General features: G+C 36.0%; 1 protein-coding gene across 2 annotated transcripts in view; it reads left to right on the top strand.

Moving 5' to 3' along the window:
• The first annotated feature begins 5,289 nt into the window (after positions 1-5,289).
• Positions 5,290-21,252, top strand: part of LOC135470090 (cilia- and flagella-associated protein 54-like) — a 50,981-nt gene continuing 35,018 nt past the window's right edge. The window contains exons 1-24 of one of the 2 annotated variants that reach the window (XM_064748837.1): positions 5,290-5,456; positions 5,963-6,021; positions 6,359-6,502; positions 6,859-6,972; positions 7,440-7,541; positions 7,794-7,995; positions 8,224-8,328; positions 10,320-10,432; positions 10,968-11,130; positions 11,717-11,808; positions 12,325-12,459; positions 13,033-13,171; positions 13,655-13,896; positions 14,246-14,350; positions 15,999-16,233; positions 16,529-16,584; positions 17,057-17,218; positions 17,386-17,568; positions 17,965-18,057; positions 18,346-18,528; positions 18,866-19,008; positions 19,183-19,330; positions 20,101-20,256; positions 20,431-20,553. In XM_064748837.1, the coding sequence (XP_064604907.1) occupies positions 5,297-5,456; positions 5,963-6,021; positions 6,359-6,502; positions 6,859-6,972; positions 7,440-7,541; positions 7,794-7,995; positions 8,224-8,328; positions 10,320-10,432; positions 10,968-11,130; positions 11,717-11,808; positions 12,325-12,459; positions 13,033-13,171; positions 13,655-13,896; positions 14,246-14,350; positions 15,999-16,233; positions 16,529-16,584; positions 17,057-17,218; positions 17,386-17,568; positions 17,965-18,057; positions 18,346-18,528; positions 18,866-19,008; positions 19,183-19,330; positions 20,101-20,256; positions 20,431-20,553 (3,357 nt within the window). In that variant the 5' untranslated portion in view covers positions 5,290-5,296. The remainder of the gene's footprint in view (positions 5,457-5,962; positions 6,022-6,358; positions 6,503-6,858; positions 6,973-7,439; positions 7,542-7,793; positions 7,996-8,223; positions 8,329-10,319; positions 10,433-10,967; positions 11,131-11,716; positions 11,809-12,324; positions 12,460-13,032; positions 13,172-13,654; positions 13,897-14,245; positions 14,351-15,998; positions 16,234-16,528; positions 16,585-17,056; positions 17,219-17,385; positions 17,569-17,964; positions 18,058-18,345; positions 18,529-18,865; positions 19,009-19,182; positions 19,331-20,100; positions 20,257-20,430; positions 20,554-21,252) is intronic. The other variant, XM_064748838.1, reaches the window with a different exon arrangement.

Below are 21,252 nucleotides of genomic sequence, written 5' to 3'. Positions count from 1 at the left end.
TCTGAATTTACCTCCAAGATTTGAAGTGTCACGTGGTGTCAGTTTCTGAATTATATGATTGGCTCCGTGATGTTTGCCGTAAAGTGGGTCTTGAATGCCGTAACGATTGCAGTGCTTCACGATGGCGTCCACAGCTGACAAGATCGTCTTGGATAAAAGTTTAGAATATTCTTTTATAGACAACTTTTTGTATTATGGACTAATGATCGGCGCAGTTTTCCAGCTTGTCTGTATATTTGCTGTGGTGTTTATCCCAAAGAGTGATGCAGAGAAGGTATGAAGTTAAAATGACGAGTGAAGCTTTGCCAGTGTTCGGAAATCATTAAATTGAAAAGGGTGTTGGGGTAAGGGGTTTGGGGGTGTGGGTTGGTTGGAAGGAGAGTGTGTTTGGGTGGGTGGGGTTTTGGATATCCTAGTTTTCAAGAATGACATCATATGGCTACTTAGTATTACCAAATCAACTTATCTCTGTGGATCGACTCTGTACTTCGCCACGGAGAGACCCCTTGCATGGTTAATCACTTGCCAGGACCCACTTGCACGAAACTCTCTTAACGTTAAAAGCATGTAACTACCATGACGACTTAAAATGCCTATAGTGCTGGTTACTTTGGTTGTTATGTCCTCTTAACATCAAAAAACAAAATTGTAAGTAACATAAGTCTTAGGCTGAGGAGTCATATTTGATGGGTAATTTTGGACTCAAGTGTGGTGACTAACTGCTACTCCAAATGCACCAGGATTTTAAATGGAGTGCATTTGCCAAACTTAACATCAGAGCTATCTCAGACAAACTCAGATCATGCAATTAGTCTAAACAGAAATGCAAAAGATTACTTAGTTTTCCTTATTTACAGGAGTCGGGCATTTACTGTACATATGCAGTAATCAAAAATTGAAGATAATTGGCGGTCAGCCCATCATTAACAATTTTTGGGGGGTGTAACCCAACACTATCAGGAAATAATAGGGATCAGGATAGGCCACTAGATCATTCTTTTTTAATGTGGCTTTTGAATAAGATTTTTGCAAAGAAATTAACAAAGTATTAAAGGAAGAAACTTCTAATATAATCTTTATAAAAACTTTAGAATTTTTAGTATTTTTATTCATGGCCTCATCACCCTTATGTATGGTATCATATACAGTGAATTATTCATTTTAAATGTTTTCATTATTTTCCAGGAAACTGACCAAGAGTTACCCGAACCTCACCAAGCAAGTACACCAAAGCATGATCAGAACACCGCTCGCCGAAACACGAAACATGAGAGGAAAAAGAGGCGTTGAACTATACAGATGAAAAACTGTGGCATTGGCAGAAACAATCATGATTCTCATATCTTATAGAAAATCTGCTTTGAACTGTTGAGAATGTGTCATGCAATTTCCATGTGTAAATTCATTATTTTCTCAGTAATAAACTCACTGCATGTGTGGCTCAACCTTTAATTTTCATTTATAGAACCACTGTTGAGAAATTAGGAGATGATCTGTTGTAATTATTAATGGAAAGAATGATATTAACATTTGCCTAGCCCATGAGAAATGTTGTCTGAGACTAAGACATTCACCTCAGTGTAAAATAGAGGATATCAGTGTCTCACATGAGATTGAAATGTGATTAATGTGAGACATCATCAATAACATTGTCCTAAACACAGCAATAAGATCATTTTTGTCAGTGTGGATAGAAGATTACCATAAGACATGTGCTTACATATCCATTTAACAGCATGGATATATGACAAATTGTATGGAAATGTTTCAGTTCTTTCACCTTATCTCATTTATGTGTTCATAGAAAAGATTTGTATTTTATTATTGTAACTTTTGTACATTTGTGAATATATCTACCAGCCAGTAAGTCTGAAGTTTGAATAAAGTGCAAAATTTATGCATGAAAGGAATATACTTCTCTTTATTGTCTGCCGAACATACAAGCTCAGCGTGTATGTATTTTGTATAAAAAGCCTCATTTATTTTATTACATGTTCAGGTTTTAGAAGTAAACTTTCATTATTGTTACTTGGATGCCTTTTGTTCACTTTTTAAAGATAATGTAGCAAGCAGTAACCAACTCTGACTTGGTTATGAAGAAGTGGCTGTGATAAGATTCTATAACTAGATTAAGAATTCTACTGATTTGTAGGACTTGTGTTAAGTCAATATAATTGGTGGTCTGGCAAATCCTCAGAAGCAGAACTCTTTCACTTCATCAAATTAAGAATCAATGTTCTCGTTACTGGTGTCTAGCTGGAGTTTCATAGTCAATAAGGTTGGCCAGGTTTTTATTTTAGGTTGAAGTCATATTAATATTAATATTAACAGAATAATAATGATGCCAAAGTAATAAAAACTTAAATTTTGCATGGGCTACAATAAACTCTTGACTTGACAATGGTTCACACATTTGCCACTTCACAGTGCAAGTTTTGCACTGAAGAAATCGTAGTGAAATGGCCGTTCTGACTAGAGTTCAATCACTATCATGTTGCATGTCTGACATTCACTGCTTTATAAACATATCAAACAAACTTTTATCATCAGTTTTTTATGAAACAGTCATATCTCAAATAGTTCAGTGTTTGTCCAGAGAAATCTGTCAAATTAGCTATCAGTGTTGATATATACTAGTATTATATATATACTATATAGAAGTTGAAAGAATATTACATTTTTTTACCAGCTTTTTGGAAAAGTAATGAGTATGTTGTTCATTATATGGGCTAACCATGGGAGAAAAAAAGAAACTTAATATTTCTGCTACAATTACATATACATGGGACTAAAATGAGTAGACCAGGTGTCACAAAAATTAGACGAAATAGGGTACACACGTATGTACAATCAGGTCACGCTTTGATTGGATAACAGCAGAAGACAAGAAGAACGGTAAGTGTTTCAATAGGCAAGGTACGAGGCTGTGTCAAGGTACGACCGCCAGTCGTCGCTATTAGTAACGAATAGGCGTTTAAGATGGCCGCTAGTAACTGGCCATTCTGTCACAAATCGGAAAGAGGTGGAATAACTTACAGCTACTGCAACTAGAAAAAAACCTGTATTTAATTTGTCATTTGAAGATGGCTTCTACCCTGCGGACTGCAGCAGCAGCTGGCGGCCAATAAGGGCCAATCCAGTTCATTTTATTCCAAGGATAAAAACAACCCAGTTCTTCAAGCGATGAACAAGGAGATAAAATTGTATGTTGTATACATGAAGAAGACACATGTAACTACACAAGACTATAAACCATCATCAGACGATTCGGTTTCAAGGGCGTAAGTTCAATTTCTTATCCAGAAATGTAAGTGTCAAAACAACAATATGCACAAAAAAGATTTTCTAAGTATACCGGTATATAGCAGGTGCTCTTACCCAGGCCGTGATAAAAAACAGTACTTTAAACTAACACGGATTTATTATTATTTTTTTTTAAAGTACACCTTTACTGTAGTACTGCAGCAGTGATAGTAGGCCAGAAATTGTTGAAATAAAATTGAAAAAAAAATTTAATGGGAAAAAAGGCTTAAGGTCATTATATGGGAAATTGTACCCCATAGCACTACTGAACTGTGAAGATATACATGTACTTGGAAAAAATATTTTTCTAAATACTGCCTCTAGGGAAATATCTGAAATACTGGATTTCTCTACCTAGCATTCTTTTATATTTCAGTTTGATTTGTCCGACAAATTTCATTGCAAAATAATAAAAAAATGTTTGTCACGAATGCCCTGAAGCTCATCAGTTACAGGCTCAAGACATTGCAGAGAATCTCAACATCTGAGTTAGTAAAACATCACAGTAAATTATTTATACTGTCTTTAACCTAAAGTTTGGCATTTAAGACTGAATGCACTTTCAGAAGTACATAATGGCCTCAATTGATACTTCTGATGCCAACTGTGATAGTCTATGGATCAGAGATTGGATCAGCTTCACAAAAATGTTTTAATTCTCCGTATGATTACAGTGGCATTGGAAGCAGTACAACAGGTATGGCCATGGTACCACTTTTCATTGAAAGAAAAAAAAAATAAAGGTTGGCTATGATAGGGGTACACTACTCTATCCTTTGATTGAATAACTAGTATAATCAATGCATTGTGTTTTGTAGTTAAAGGTAGAAAATGTGATCTAAAAAATATGTGACCTCTTCTAATATGTGAACATGTATGAAATGCTGTTTGAACTTTGGAACAAATATGAGGCCAAGCTCCCCAAAGAAGTTTTTGAAGAAAAACTTTTGGAAGTTGGTGACTTCTTGGTGTCAATAAAGGTAATACAATTTACCAAGCTAGACTCTACAATGCTTTCAATGTTTCCCTCATTTTTTCTTTTTTTGCTTGTTTTAGAAAATATGTTAAAGTAAGCATCTGTATTTAGTTTTCTTATAATTCAGTGCAAAAATTGTCATTTTCCTCATTTATAAAACTGAACAAAACTTATTTGTAAAAACATTCATGAGAGTTCATGGGGAAAATATTGCATTGTTTTCTCAGTATAAGAATCATTCAATCCTTACTCAGTTTTGATTAAATTGATTTTTTTCTTATTTGTTTATTAAACTAGGAGTATAACCTGGCTCTGTGGCAGTGCTATGACCGATATTTGAGTTCTTTTTGGAAATATCAGAACAAAAGATATCACAGATGTGGATACATTCAAGAATCTTTTCTTCAGGGAAGGATTTGAGACAGAAAATATTGGGTTTTATGGTAACAGTTCTTCTGACTTAAACTGATAAATGTACATTAAAAAGAAACAGCCATAATATTAAGTACTGTTATACTCATGAAACCATTTTTGAGTAAGAGCTTTAATTACCTACAGCTAGCTAAGGCTACAAAAAGACAAACACTCAATGAGAAATCAGTATGAGTTCTTAGCGTTTCTTTATTACTAAGTAAATAAAATGTATTGAAGGTAGTAATTTTCATATCTACCATACCAAATCTACTGACATACGGTCAGCTTATCATGGATAAAAGCTACACATTGTGTAGGTCTGAGATTGTTTGGCAATGTTCTCAGCTAATAGCTTGCACATTGTATTTCTGAAAGCAGAGCTGGGAAGGATGAAACAAATCTCAGATCTACATGTAATTTTGATATAAATGTACATAAAAGATGAAGATGGAGTTCGTAGGTCTGCGACTCTACACTCAACAATACTGAAGATTTAGTTGTACATGAAGACCAAAAATCAAATGTATATGTACATCTGTATATGAACATCTAATTTAGATATCAAAATGCGCTTGTTTGGTTTTTGTTTAGTTCCGTGCTCTCATGGGGAAGTGTACAACAATGTATCAAGCAGTGAAGACCAGTGACCCTAAACTTCAGAACAGTCAGTCAGTGGAGAAGTGTCTACATATCCTGACTTTTCTCAGAATGCTTCTTCAGGTTGTGTTGCCAAAAGAGTCTCTTTGTTGGCTGGTATACAATGGTAAGAGAGAAATGTGTAGTAGGCAGAAGTTATAAATGTCGTGGATCGATTTTACTTGAACATATAAAAAAAGTTTTGCCATCATATGACATGCATACAAGCATTTTGCCATGCAAAGAAAATGTGCCTGAGCAAACATCAACAGCTACCTAGGAAATATAATCTTTGTATCTTTTGCTGTTTTGCTTTTGTAGATGATCAACAGAATATATTATATATATTTTATGTATGTATATATATATATATATATATATATATATATATATGTATATATATATATAGTTAACTTGTGTCATTTCAAATAGTACATGTTAAGATATGCACAGTTTCTGTGTACGTCCCATTAACATTATAATACTTGTATGAGTGCATATCAACTTCTGTATTTAAATTTTTACTATTAGTGTGTTGTTAAAAGCACTATGACTTCCAGTTTATATAACTCATCCCACCATTAAAAAAACAACATGTCATGTAGCTTACAGTTTTATTCCATTGTATTACAGGTACCATCCACATTTACAGCATTTCAAGATATCTGATGTCATACGGACACTGTTCAAAGGTATTGTTTTCACTTGCGTATTAGGATTTATGTACCACATTGTGGAATAAACAGATAAGTGCACCATTTAATCTTTTGTTACTTAGGTTTAACAGGCATCGAAAATTTCCTTCACTTGGCTGATTTCAGACGTTTTTGGTTAAATTTGAAAAACAAAAAGCAACTGATTTCATAAGTGATTATGAAACAAGTGATTACTAATATAATGTGATTCCATAGGTAGAGTAAGGTATTTTGAGACTTTTGTGAGAATCTGTGGGCAGTTTTCTGACTATCATTTCTCCACACCTGGTTTAGTTTCATCAGCAAATATACTTTGCCATTTTCCTGTGTTAAGGTGATAGAGTTTCTGCTGTGGTCAAGTGTATGCATGGAGACATCTGGTCCTCTGCTCAGTGTGAAATACTTGCCATGGAGGACAATATTGTACACATCAGTGTGTCAGTGCTATTATGACTGCAGGGCAGGCTCAAATGCGGAGGTAAGCTTATCAAGTTCAAGTAAAAAGCCAATTTAAGATGGCAGAAAATAGAAAAATTACACTAAAGGCCAGTTGATTTAGTCACTGTACTCCCAATGCAAACATATCAGTATGTGTCAATCCTCTTTTTTTTTTTACTTTTCCTAATTTTGGCTTTTCTTGTCATGTACATCAAAATATACATATCATACTCAAGAAAAATTCAGATTAAAACAGTGAGAAAGTATTCCTGTTCTTCTGTATTCATCCATGTTGTTGCCAGTTACCTTAATCATTGGCATACAAATGCATACAAACTCAACACCAACAGTTTGGATTAATACATCAACTAATATGTTTTGATGTAAATTGTTTAGTCATTTGCCAGACGAGGGTTGTCCAAAATAAATGAGCTGTCCCAGCTGGAGAATATGAGCAGTGGAACAGAAAATCCTCAGAGTGAGCTCATCTTCCGTGAGGCTACTGTGAAGGTACAGTATAAATTTTTCCCCCCATCTTAGTGTTTGTGACTGAACATGAATTTCTGACTCAGTATTGCAACATCCATATTTCATCTTGTGTAAATTGAAATAATGTATTTTTGTCATAATTCATTGTTTTATAGGTTGAAAAGATTTTTAATTCAATCCCTGACAAAACTTAACTAATATTTTTGTTGTTATTGTTGAAATAATAATTGTAGATATGCCTGAGAGTGTCCAGAATGGCATCAGATTGCTACATTCATTCTGATTTGATCACGGACACTTCAGAAAATCCTTGCTTATGTGTGATCCTTTCGGTCTGGCAAAAAAAGGCATCAATGGCAGACTTTAAAAGCCTTATAGGAAATCAGTCTGTCAAAGCTGTATTTATTCCAGTAATTTTTGATTATTCTTGTGTCTTTCGGACGTTGAATTAAAAGTTCCTCAGACATGATGTTTTGTATTGTCTTTAGATGGCCATCATGGTATTTAAGAGGTCTGTGTTTGAAACAAGAAGAAAACCCAAAAATCTCTTGAGGCCAAAGACAAGAGCAAACCTGAAAGATGCACAAGGGGTAAATCATGACAAATGACTGAATATTTTTTATGTTGTGGTCTATATAGTTTCAATTTTTTAAATTTATTTTTAGTATTGTTTTCTAATTATAAACAAACATTTATTTACCACATTCTTGAATTGAGTAAGCTAGAAGCAACACTAAAGCACACAAGATCAAAGCTATGTGTACATGTGAAAGTTGTGAGCTTTTGTGACAGGTTATTGAATCAGTTTAAGCTACATTTTGATCTTGGTTTCAATGACATAGCTTCCTTGGCCAAGAACTCCTACGGAAAAGCTTCTGTCAGACATGTTTGAAGGAAGCGCTGCCCAGTTTTTGTGTATACTTGAGAGCTTGACAGATGCCAGTAGGCGGACATTAGTCACATCTCCACCTGCCCAAGATAGTGAGCCAGAAATTCTGGATGTCTATGCAGAGCTGATAATGGCTGGCCAAGAAATCCTAGCAGGTAAGCTTTCACATCTGCAAGTATACATCTGCAAGTATACATTTGTGTCAACTAATGTTTAGTATTACATGTATGTGTAAAAATCATGTTTAACTAAGAATTACTGTGCAAGTTTCATAATTAGATACTTGGGAAGAATAGAATACTTGTATATATGTGGAAATATTGCCAGTGTACTGTCTTCTCATTAGGTGATTATAAGTGACCCTGTTTGTTTGCATTTACCAGGTGGTGGGGGGACCTACAGTCTTCCCAAAGCTGGAAGCATTACTGGACTTGCTGCCATGCAAGGAATAAACAATACCAAATCCCTCATTACAATGGCATCTCTGGGTAAAAAGTCTATTTTATTAATTTTTATTTATTTATTTATTAATTTTTTTCTTGAAAATAAAATTATTTGAAATATGTCAAAAAATACAAATACTTCACTTACATGTAGCTGTATTATTATTGTTATTATTATAAAAGTCCTTTCATAAGGCTATGTCAGTGTAACACTCTCACATATATGTGCATTGTTCAAACCAAACAGATGGGAAAAGGGCCATCTTCCACTCAACTGGTTTGTTCCTTGTACATGTGTGTATGGGGTTTCAGCCAGCAGTAGGGCAGGAAGGGGTCGGCAGTGTGCCGTCTGTTGGTTGTGTTGTTGCTTTTTTGTACATATATGAGTATGTAGCTTCACTTTTCAAACTACATGATGCTTTATCTTGTTTTATATATACATTGAAGTATTTTTTGGGACTCTAAAGTACATTTATCAGCTCGCCTGTGTATGAAGTAAGGCAAGGTTTTGTGAAAAGGGGGAAATTTTGGCTTTTGTTAACATGTACATTAAAATATACATATTAGAGTTAAGCAAAATTCAATTTAAAACAGTGAGAAAGTATTCCTCGAGCACATATGTCATGATTCAGAAGTACAAGCTCGTCTCTATTCATCCATATTGTTGCTAGCTTTCTTGGTCAAACCTCTCATGCATGAATTGAAGATTAAGCTTTTTCTTTTATCTCCTGTACATGTGCAATGGGCTCTCATTCATTCATTGAAGGTTGAGCCTTTTTGTTTAGCTCTCTAGTCTAAGATATGGTGTGTAAATGCACATACTTAGATTTTTAGCTCTTTGATATTGGTCAATCATACATGGATTGAAGGCGAGGCTTTTTTTGAGATCCCTAGTCTAAGGTATGGTGTATAAATGCACATTCTCCGACCATAGGTTAAGGGTTTTTTTTTTATTTTTACCTCTTATATATTAGGCTATCACATATGGATTGAAGGTTAGGTTTTTTTCTGGCTCCCTAGTTTAAGGTGTGGTGTGTACATGCACATTCTCAGATGGCAGGTTAAGCTCTTTTCTTTTTACCTCCAACATACAGCAATAGAAAGTTATATTTTTGTTTGTGTAGTTTTTTTTATAGTTCTTTTGGCCTGTGTTCATCTGCAAGAGGACCTACTGATGGAAGTTGATCTGTTTTATTGGTTTTAGTTTTATAGGCTTTGTGAATGATTTTTAATGATTTTAATTGACAGACACAATTTTATCAATTATATAAACTTTTACTTGTTTTTCAGTAGTAAGCATGTTTTCTAGAACATGCTTCTGTGACTTTTTTGCTTATGAGATTTATGGGCTTTGTCAGATTTACCATTTTTGTAATTTGTGTATACTAATTTATCTGGTATACACAGTATCTGTAAGAAGGCTTTCCACATCTGTATTTATAGTACTAGGAGCCAGGCCGATGCATGTCCTTTCCTTTACGGTGAAAAATTGTTTAAACCATCCACGCAAACAGTGACTTGTCAACTGAGTATTTGCTCGGTCAATGAGGCGGATGCAGTGGCCATCCTTAGTACACAGATAGCCAATCACGGGAAGCGATTTCCATATGAAAGACCACTCCAGCAAGTTGGTACTCAAACACCCCCAGAATGAAGTTATTTTTACTATCGTGCTCAGCCATTCACAACACTGGAATTGTTCATGGATTGCTGCATGCATTTCACAATTTGCCTCAATTTTAAGCAAGAACTCCCCACAGTGACATCTTTTTTTACCACCACAACACTTTACAACTTTTGTCTTTATTCTGATTCCATTGTCAAGTTGACTGCTATAACAGGCGAGCTGGTGGGATTCTCTGAATGCCTTGTTCCTATACATTGTTTTTCCTGTGAAGTCCTCAGGGAAAAAAACATTTCATTGTAAATTGACCCAGCTACCTTTGAACAAAGATAATATTGTTATTATATTTAACTCTTCTCGGCATCTGGTGCACATTTGAACCCTTGATAGATTTTGTTCTTTGTTTTTGAAGGTGAAGATGGAGTTCCCTTATCTGCTGCTGTACGTCTTGTGAAACTGGCCTATTGTTATGAGCAGTGGGAAGCATTTGATTTGCTTGTGGATAGAGTCCTCAGTTATATAAGGGTAAATAAACGTATTGAGCACATCAGTTGCTTTTCTTATTACAATCTTGACCTATATGACCTATATAACCGACACATCTTAAATCCAAAGAGTTTGTGATTTAAGGCAATATAAAAAAATATTTGCTCGTAGTGTTTTTTTTTTTCAGTTTCCATTAAACCAACTTTCATTGCATGCCTCTCATATTCATACAATATGGAGATGGGATGAAAGTATTGTTAATATGAATGTTGGTCCTGAGTCGATTCAAACAATCAAAAAAATACCTTTTTTTTACATTAAATTTATGCATTGAGTTTGTCAACTATAATAATTTAATGACGACCTTAAAATGTACTGCTGGTTGAGCATGTTCAGGTGACAGGGGTGTATTTAAGCAGAAACAGAAATGCTCAGCTGTAGTTGTAGTTGTTTTGTGTTTCAGAGTTTAATAATTGTGTATAACTACAGCTCAGCAGCTGTGCTGGTTAAAGTTTAAAGATACAAGATGACCATTATTTAGCATGCAATTGTTATTTTGGTTCATTCATTGCAGATGCTCAATGACAACAGATATACAAATGATGAAAAGGCTTTAGAGATCCTCTTGGCTATGGAGCGAGTGAATGCAAGTCGTCGTCACAAACGTCAGACTTCAGCTATAGAAGACAGCAGTGTCATCAACCAAGACTCTCTTCATCATCCACCATCACAACTAGGTAAACATGTGTTTCTTAACATTGTAAATTGTTAACCAAATTGTTTGAGCATGTCATGTTCAAAATCTGCCTTGACCATTTCAGCATTAGCTGTAAGTCTGTAGCTTTGTCACGTAGGCCTCTCTTTCAAGATGTGAAGGTTTCATAAAAGTACAATTTTCTTGTGTGTGACTAGTGTAGTAAATGAAATAAAGTAACAACAAAATAAATTAACCAGTCATTTTTTTTATTAATTTTCTTTCTGTTTTGGATGTTTTGGGAAGGCATAGAGAAATTGTTTTTACCTGTGTCATACAATGTACTGAAGTCTAATCACAGTATACTTCCACGCAGTAGTTATATGAGACACTCTCCCAACCAAAATAATGTTTTAGGATATGCATTTTAGGATTTATTCTTCATAGTAACATTCAAATATCTAGCTGTTGCTGGCTTGGTTGTCATAGCTTCTTCTTCAGAATCATGCTTGTTTTTTACCAACAAAATATTTTCATAGTGTGGCAACTGCATAGAATTTTTTTGTGGTGCTGTGTTCTTTAAATAAAATGTACATGTATGAAGTGATTATTTTATCATTTACTTATAGGAGGCACGTCAACCCGTTCCCTGAGCCAAGGCTGTGATGATCTGATACAGCTTGCTGATGTTTTAATGTCAGTGGTGAATGGTAAATTCACTGTAAGTGTCATGATCTCTTCATTATTATAGTGCTGATTAAACAACCTGTTTTGTGTTTAGACACAGTTTCCCTTTCCTCACTCCATTAATTATTGCCCTTTCTTATTTTTTATTTAGTTTGTGACACTGTTTCTTAGCAGATGTTGTTAGTGCATTTATTTTCAGATCAGATTTGGTGAGGTTTCATGTCTTGTAAATTGTCCATGTGTATATAACTACTTAGATATCAGTGACCAAACTTGGCTTTAAACTTTTTGGGGTGAGTCTTGCATGATTTAATTATTTAATTGATTGGTGTTCTATGCCAAGAATATTTTCATTTATGTGATGGTGGTCATCATCATGGTGGGAGGATATCTGGCAGAGCCAGGTGAAACTCACAACCATCTGCAGGTTGTTGCCAGACCTTCCCGTCATACCAAATTGTATGATTGGCCATGTGCATCATGCCATGTTAGAACTATACTCTTGACAACAACCAAATATTCTGAACTTGTATTTCTGTTTTGTCTCCAGAAAGAGTCATTTTGCGTGGACATGATGGTAGATGGTGGCCTCTTTCTTTGGAAGAAATGCAAAGCCATCTTTGAAAAATACCAGACAGGATCTGACAATGCCAAGTATCTACAAAGGATGGAGCAGCCTGGCAAAGTAAATATAGCTCATGTGATATTCCTATGATAAGCTTTTATCTTGCCTTTAGTTTATACTACATCAAACTGATTGATGACTGTATTTGTAAATTCATGTATGTGTATTGTTTGAACATTCTTTGTGGAAAATTGATTGAAATCAAGCACCTTGAACTATTTTTTGCTTTTCCTTATACCATACAGAACCCCATTGATAGGCCATAGATGTCATTAATTTTTTTGCTTTCAGAAGTCATAAAAAAAAGCATTAAGACAATTTATGTTTTAAATGTTATTAGATAATTTGTTGCAACTCCAAAAATACTGACTAATGGGTTATTTATCATGCAATGGCAACTCATGTCCGAGCTGAGTTTAGAACTGTTAACTTGCAGCACATGAGTGAAGGCAGGAATAAAGAATAGGCTATACAAATTGGAGCCAAATTAAGTACTTCAGGGAGGAATGGTTCCATGTTAACAGATAAAATTTGAAGATTGATGAATTCTGTTAAGAACTGCCACAGTATAAACCTGTATTCATTTTAGGCAGCAAGTAAAGTGTTCATGGTTCTTTTTTCTTACATTTCAAGTGGTTGTACATCCTGGATAGTGTCCATCAGATACTCTGTTGGTGTGGGATAAGCCGTGTGGATCCAGCCCTTACTTCTGAAGTTGTCTTGCGGCTGGCATTGGTCCTGGAGTCTGCAGCACAGATGGACTTTCACGATGGTAGGCAACTTCAGCCAGTGTACTCACAGGGATTGCAAAGTTCAGATTAATTTATACATAGCTTTTAGAGAGCAGTGTTTTCCTGATTGTTTTTTTTTTTTATAATATTTACACATGTTGAAATTGAAACTGATATTGTAATATATACATGTATGTTATATCATATTTGTGTGAATGAAAATGATAAAATTCAGACTGAAGTTTCTTCAAATTTTGTCTAGTGTTTAAATGAGAATTTACAAAGATACAACAGCTCATTGTTACCATTTACAAAATGACTGATTCTCTAAATTTGTAGTTCTTGGAGTTTAATTGTTTTCACCTTACTGGTAAGACATTTGGAAGAGATAAATTAAGGAAACTTTTTATTAAATCTTAACATCTTCTAGTTAAATCTTAACTATTGTTGTGTTTTCTGTTCCACTCTGACCATTACACAGTCACACAGTGTGGCCTACAGTGTTCTTACCTCTGCTGTTCCAGATTCCCGTTCCCAGCTAAAGGAGTCCACTACAGACATGGGTGCAATGTCAGCAGGAGAGTTTGCCAGTCACACAGTGGTTAGCCACTTGAATGTCCAGATGTCCATTCTTTACCAGGGGGTCAGAGAGCAGCTCTTACAGGCTAGAGATATCCTAGAGCTAGGACTGGAGCATGTTTCCATAGCCAGACAGACTGTTGCACATTCAGATGGCAAGTCTATTGCCGACATAGGATGGGTCAAGGTAAATTTAGATGTTTTAGGAACTCTTTTTAAGTAATTTCTGCTGTATACTGCTAAATAAAGTTACAACTTTCTCGCACGATTTGGCATGCATGTTTTAGACATTCATATGTTGCATCTTTGCATGGTGTTAATCCTGTTTTTTTTGTTTGTTTGTTTTTTTTGTTTTGTTAAACATTTTTCACCCTTTTAAAGTGTTGTTTACAGAGACTATGGCAATATTTAAATATTAAACCATGAAACTAATTTCAATGATTCTAAGAGTGATAAATACCAGGTATGTGGCAATACCTCCATGTTTCTTGGGTTCATTATTCACTGAGTACTATAGAGCCCAATTTTATCCCTAGGATGAGGATGTTTTGTTCCTCTCTGAGACAGAGTCTGTGTTTAATGTGGAGAAATTATCCACAGTTCCATCACAAAGCAGAAGAGAAGTGAAGGTCAACAGTGCTGTGAGTTTATGGTCATATGGGTACCTCAGTTTGCAAGCTAATCTCTGCCTGTAATGTACTCTTGACAACTTAACACTGGCTTTTGATGCAGCTAGCTCACATTTAAGGCTGCTTGAATATCCCCAACACTGTCACATGACAAAGGTGCAAATGTGTCATTAGTTCTGTTTTCTGCAGAACAATAATAACAAAATGGTGCCATTTTTAGCAGTGTAAACCCCCAGGTCATATATGTTTGAGCCCCTAGCCCAGATCTGCTCTGGGTGTTCACCAGTGAGTAATCAGTCCATCAGTACCCAAGCCATATGCTTGTAGGGAAAGCAGTTAAGCAGTCAGATCCTGTTTTCATGGGCAGCTTTTCAACATGAACCTTCACCCTGGCATTGTGCTGAACTGCCTATAGTTACCATTGTTGGATTTGTTTGTGAAACAGATCAAGGGTCAAATGTGTGATATTTTCAGCTCCTCATAGTGATGAAAAAAATGAGGTCATCACAATGTGTATTTTTTTTTTATGTGGGGAATGTCTTAAGTCCCATTTGTATCATTGTACATGTAAAACAACATGAAAGTGGATAAATTACAACAATCAACAATTTAGGAGCCTGAAATTATGAATATTTGCATGATACAAAGACATCTCCGTGTTCAATCTGAGGTCATCATTTTGACTTTGAGCTCTTAAAAAAAGTGAATGACCGAACATTTTCACCCCGGAGATGTCCACCATCCAGAGGGAAAAAAGGGATATGTTAAAAGTGATTATTTCAATAATCACCAAGCTTTACTAAGAATGGCTGAGGGTGCCGTTCTCCAGTGGTCTTAAGGCGCTATTTGCAAGTATTCTATCCAAATATTTGTCATTGTAGTGCACAACATTTCATTTTTTTATTTTCATATCCATGCAAACTAATCTTTGCTTGTAGGCTCCCCTAGAAGTTTTGTGAAGTGGTTTTCACATGTTCATGTAGTGCATTGCTTCTGATAATTTTTCATTCTGGGTGTGATCTATAATATATTTGTATTATTTAAATTTATGTTGGATATAATTTAGCAAAAGGGCATGAAAAGCGCTTAGAATGAATCTTATTTACTGAGTGAAAACTAAGTATCTGCAGTAGAAAATGTATGATAAGAATAGTTCTTTTGTTGCAGTTAAACTTTGTTTAACATATTAACAGTGGCTTGTGTGCAAGATTGCATTCAGTTTCAGTATATGAGATATTGGGGCTGATAATGCCTGAAATCATAAATTGGTAAAGGAAAGGCTTTAGTTTCAAGGTGAATGTGGTGCAACATAGCTGTAAATATGTTTCTCATCTAATCTGTTCTTTATTTATATTTATTTAATGTTAATGATCTCCAGAGTCATATAGGCCTTTAATTAGAAGTTACCAGTTGTAACGTCTAACTTCAAATTTGAATTAGTTTACCTATTCTTGTTTGAAGTTGCAACTTGTAACAAGTTACTCGTTCAACTTTTAACTTCTAACTAAAGGTCTCTGGATTGGGACTTAGGATCCAACATTGTCCAGATCTACAGGTAAAACTGCAATGCTGTCCAGCTACGCAGTTTCTTAGCCAACTTGACCAGATGTAGTGATCAAGTATATGGGTCTATACGTGCATTTGCCTTTTGCCTCTGCAGGAATTGAACCGTGATTTGTTCTCCCCTGAGAGTGCAGTTGCAGAGGCAGAAGTGTCAACCCATTCAGAGACAGAGGAGACAAAGTCTGAGGATGAGAAAGTGGTAGATATAGACCATGAGGCATTCAGCCAGTCAAGCCCAGCTACAGCTCTGTGGAGCACCATCAAAGACCTCCACCTTGAGCTCCTGCTTATGTACCATCGGGTTTGTCTGAAGCTGGCTGCACTTGGGCCAGGTGTGTGACCACACAGATTTCACCTTCCTCTTTTTAAAAAAGATAACTTGATATGATGTTAGCAGTCTGTGTTTAAATAATACAAAAATTTATAAAATGGAAGTCATTGTTGAAATTTAATCGTTCATGCATTCATTTATCTGTATATTAATTGTTGATGTTTTGTAATATCGTTATTATTAGTGTCTTATTTCTTTTGAAGGGGGTGGTGGAGGGGGGGTTGCATCTAAGATTCGAAAACCCCACATTTGCATTATTCATGTTTACTCTTTGGTAAATTTTGATTTTTCTCTAGACCCTGCAATGCAAATAAAGAAGCCATACAGGAGAGTTTGCACAAAAGTCCGCATGGTGAGAACTGTATGAGTTAATGTTATTATTGTTTAGAAGCATGATTTTGTTATACGGGCAGTAGATAGTGTCATTTATCAGCTAAGACTTTTAATGTTTATATGTATGGCTGACTTTGGAATGTGGAATTTCATGATTCAAACCTTTAGGTTCATTTGTAGAACTTTAATTATGGCCCAAAAAAACAAAGGAAATTTGAAGTGATTCACATTTAATCTCATCCCATGACTTCACCAGGTGTTAATCATCATCCTTCTATGCTGCCATTCATACAGCAGGGCTGTAAGTGAAGTCATGAAGATAATCCTGACAGATGTAGTCTTACAATCAGGATACATATCTAATGAAATTTATCATGAAGTAAAATTTAAATATACTTTTACAGATACATATAAGTATGCCTTCTTTTACTGTAATGTTTACACATGTTACTCTTGAGTAGGTTTGATTATGTCTTAATGTTAAACCACAGGGTTCTAGCCAACAGATGGCAGGTCACTATGTGGAAACAGTGGAGGAGCTGACTGCCAGGTGTAACAAGTCTTTGATCTCGAAAGCCCTGCTCAACATGCAGAGGGCTATCATTAACAAGACAGACATCACTTCAGCACCAGATCAGAGGAAACTGCTTGAGGTAAACGATCAGAAGCTGCTTGTTCGTTTCTGTCCGATCAAGTGTGTACTCATCTCATTAATTGTTATTTCCTTGTACTCTATATTCTCTATTGCTTGACATGTTTTTTTAGATGTTCTATGCTTATAACCATTGTAGTACATAACCTGAATTTCTTCATTTGTTAGGACACAGTAACTTTGATCACAAGAGCTCAGGTAGACGAGAAAAGGTTATATGTGGACAACACTATAGACTGGAATGCTCCACCAAAGGTTGCTAAGGTGCCACCTGCCCCTGTCCTGATGAGTAGGACCCACACACGGATGGTGTTTAGACCTGCCCCCTTCACACCATCATCTGGCGAAAAGGCAAGCACTCTGGCTGAAAATTTATTATTCTAAGGATTGTGATTTCTGGAAAGTCTCTTTGTATGTCTGTCCTATGTATAGTCCCTCAAGGACTACAACTGTGCTCTATTTCAATGTTAGTCTCCATGTCAGTATTCTAGGTGCTTAAAGCCAAAACTTATTTTGTTTGGTTTCTTAATTGAACATTAACCAGTAGGCAGTATTTTGTGTCATAGCCTTCAGTGGGCTTTGTCATTACGTGTGTATGGAAATAGTGTCTCTCACTGATGTTATAAAAGTCGTGTTGCAGTATAACTTATGACAGAAGTATACATAAACTTCTGTTTTGTGTCTGGTACATGTGTATTCAGGGATAAGGTAATGTTTTGTAGTGTATTATAAATACTATTCCTTCAGGTGGCCTGGTATACACTGTTTGGTAGATCTTCAACTGGCAGCAGTGTGAAGGTCAGACTGGCTGATACTCTGTTGAATGGCACAGGACAGCAGGTAAGAGCTGTCTCCCCTGAGTGATACCAATTTATTTATCTATATAATTGGATAACATACATGAAACATTTTGATTTACTGTCGTGTGTGAAGAATTGCTTGAGTATTATGCCTACCAAATATGGAATGCTAGAGTTGGTTGCCTCTGGATAGGATAGACCAGTATGGATTTCCCTCATCTTCATAACCGTAGTGGTATTTAATTCTTGTGGTGTTACATCCCCACACCAAGTGTGCAGTATTTGCATGCAGCTGTATCCTGTAGTTATGAATTGTACATCGTCACAGGTTCCAGCATTTGACTGTGAGATTTGTGCGTCTGGACTCCTTCCCAATGAGCGGTATGTGTTTGCCCTGGCAGCATACACAGATAAAGGGAAACTGATAGGGGACAGTATCGGAGAGATGTGTCGACCTGTGCTGGCCTCCCACCCACTACCTGTCCTCATGACCTGGGCATTCCTCTCACAGGTAATAAGATGGTAATTCGCACATGTTTACTGGACAGGTTACTTTTAATGGTAAGATGCTGCATTTTTTTCCTCTATTCTGTCATGTGTCCCCTAGGTACAGGATACATCTGGTGTTGATAAGTTTTATAATTAAAAAATTAATTTTAGTAAATAATGAAAATCACAACCTTGACTTTTTTCTTGTTCATGTCACATAATTACAAATGTATTCTTGACTTTGAAATCCAGTGTGTTCGCATGCACATACACACTCACCCATTATAATTAGATGTGCAATAAACAAGCATACAGATTTCATATTTTCTTTTACAAAGTGTATATTCTTTGTTTTCCAGGTGGCTTACCAGGTTGGATGTTACAACATTTCCCAGCAGGCATGTAAGGTGCTCTGGGATCACTTTGTGGCACCTCCCCCTGCACCAGAAGGAGATACCTACGTCACTCGTGTACAGAAGGACTATCGTCTCACTCTCTACAAGTGTGTGGAACCATGATAATATACATAATATAACAAACAAAAACTTGATGTAAAGAATGATCTCTATGCCTTTAGAAAAATTTCAAAAACTATTACTGCTTTCTCCTCCCCAGCCGCATGATTTTTATACTTCTGGAGTCACAAACTTCATTTTTATGGCACTTTTTTTATCAGGCTCAACAAAAAAGTTGTGCTGCTTTCGTCTCCTGTCTTGATACGCCAAACCTTGACAAGTGTGTTCATCAGTGTAGACATCTGTGTACGTCAGAATGAACTGTTTCCAGATGTTCTCTGCAGTATGGGGCCCCTTTACACTGGACAGGTATGCAGATTTAAAGATATACACAAAACCTCTATGTCTTAAAAGCAAGATTAATTAGCATCAAAATAGTAAAAGTAAAATTGCTATGTATAAAAGTCAGTGTTGAAAGTTTTGGACAGGTCATGTGACCTGTCATAAATGTTAGAGCTATTTAGAGCAGACAAACACTGGGGAAAATGGGGAGCTGAATACTTGGGAGCTTGAGCAGCTTATAAAGGAAAGAGGTGTCATTTGTGCCTCTGGAACATGGTGGGACAAGTGATCGGTAATTTAATGTCTATAAAAGTTGCCTAACATTTTTCACCAATCACAGGTGGATTGACTGTTTTTAACTTCAACGACAAAAGAATTCAAAACTCCCCTATTAAGTTGGCATGGTAGTTACAGTTGGTTTAAACTATACGAGCTATGTAGACTGTGACCGTATTATGTTGAAAATTAGCTGTATAGCATCATGTGAAAAGGGATTATTTGTATTTGTGGTATTTTTGCAAAGTACCAAATGATACTTAAGCACCGGTTGTAAAATTATATGATAAATGTTAAAGTAGTTCATAGCTTTTGGTTAAAGAAACATGCAGTGCAGCTTAGTAGTCAAGAAGGTAACCATATAGACCTCTCTCTGTTGACCAAGCACTGTCTCGCATAGGTGTTTGACCATTTCTTGACGATCAAGTGCAACCAGTCTTAGGTGTTGAAAGTATCAGTATCACCAGGTTTTATAATTAGTTACAATCTTGATTTTCATACTCATTTGTTTCTTCTCTTAGATTAATCGCCTACATCAGTGCGAGAAGATGTTGCTCGCCCTTGAGTTAGCAGGTTGGCTGAATGAGGCAAACCTGGCATTACAGGGGGTTGTACAGTGTTATGGCCTGCTGGCACCACTTCTCTTCCACAACATTCCATGCATTGCCGTAATGCAGGTAATTCTGACCATCATTATAAGTATTTTTTCTTTTCTTAACCAACAAGATATTACCTCTGTTGTTTAATATCCTCTATTTTTATGATCTTTCATGTGCTGTTAATTTTTATAATGTCATTGTCTAATGACCTGAGTGAAACTGATGTAATTAGAGATTACTTCCTGTTTCAAGGTACTGGAGTTCTGCCATGCAGCTCTTCAGGAAATACCAGCAGGCCTTCGTCAGAAACGCCAGGCCAGCATTGCTGAAAGCTTACATCACATGACAGCTTGTATCACCTATTACCTTTGCAAGGTAAGCTACTGCATTTGACAGTACATGGTTAGTGAACATGTCATCTCATTTTTTTTTAAAGAATGGAGTAGTAGATGACCAGACTTTTAGTAGATTTCATAGCCAATTTGATAATGGCATTGATGTTATTGCACACATTTGTACATTCTTTCAAAAGATTAAGTGAAAAAAAAACTTCAGATTTTGCTCATACTTTGCACTCAGAAGCTAGCTTGTTAAGAAATTCATGATATGGTTTGATTTTTGTGGGGTTTTTTTACAGCTAACTTCCTGTATCTCACTGTGTCTGTTACTATATCACAAGCTATAAGTAGCTAACAAACTTCATATCACATGCTTAATTCACTTATAACATGGTAGGCAGGGGCCTTTGTGGCAGAGGAGATTAGCACGCCAGGGGGGCACAATGGCCCAGGAACCTCCCACCAATGAGGCCGGTGTGAGTGAAGTCCAGCTCATGCTGGCTCCCTCTCTGGTTGTGTGTGGGAAGGTCTGCCAGCAACTTACAGATGGTCTGGTTACCGCTTGGCTCTGCCCGGTTTCATCCCACCATCATGCTGGTCATCGTCATATAAGTGAAATATTGTTGAGTATGATGTAAAACACCAATCAAATAAAATAAGTAAATAACATGGTAGGCAAATAAATAAGAAAATAATGTGGTAGGCAAATAAATAGTTTAATAACATGGTAGGCACA

Source organism: Liolophura sinensis, chromosome 7, assembly GCF_032854445.1.
Source record: "Liolophura sinensis isolate JHLJ2023 chromosome 7, CUHK_Ljap_v2, whole genome shotgun sequence".
NCBI lineage: Eukaryota > Metazoa > Mollusca > Polyplacophora > Chitonida > Chitonidae > Liolophura > Liolophura sinensis.
Note: the sequence above shows the minus strand (reverse complement) of the source record. Positions and strands in the feature narration are given on the sequence as shown.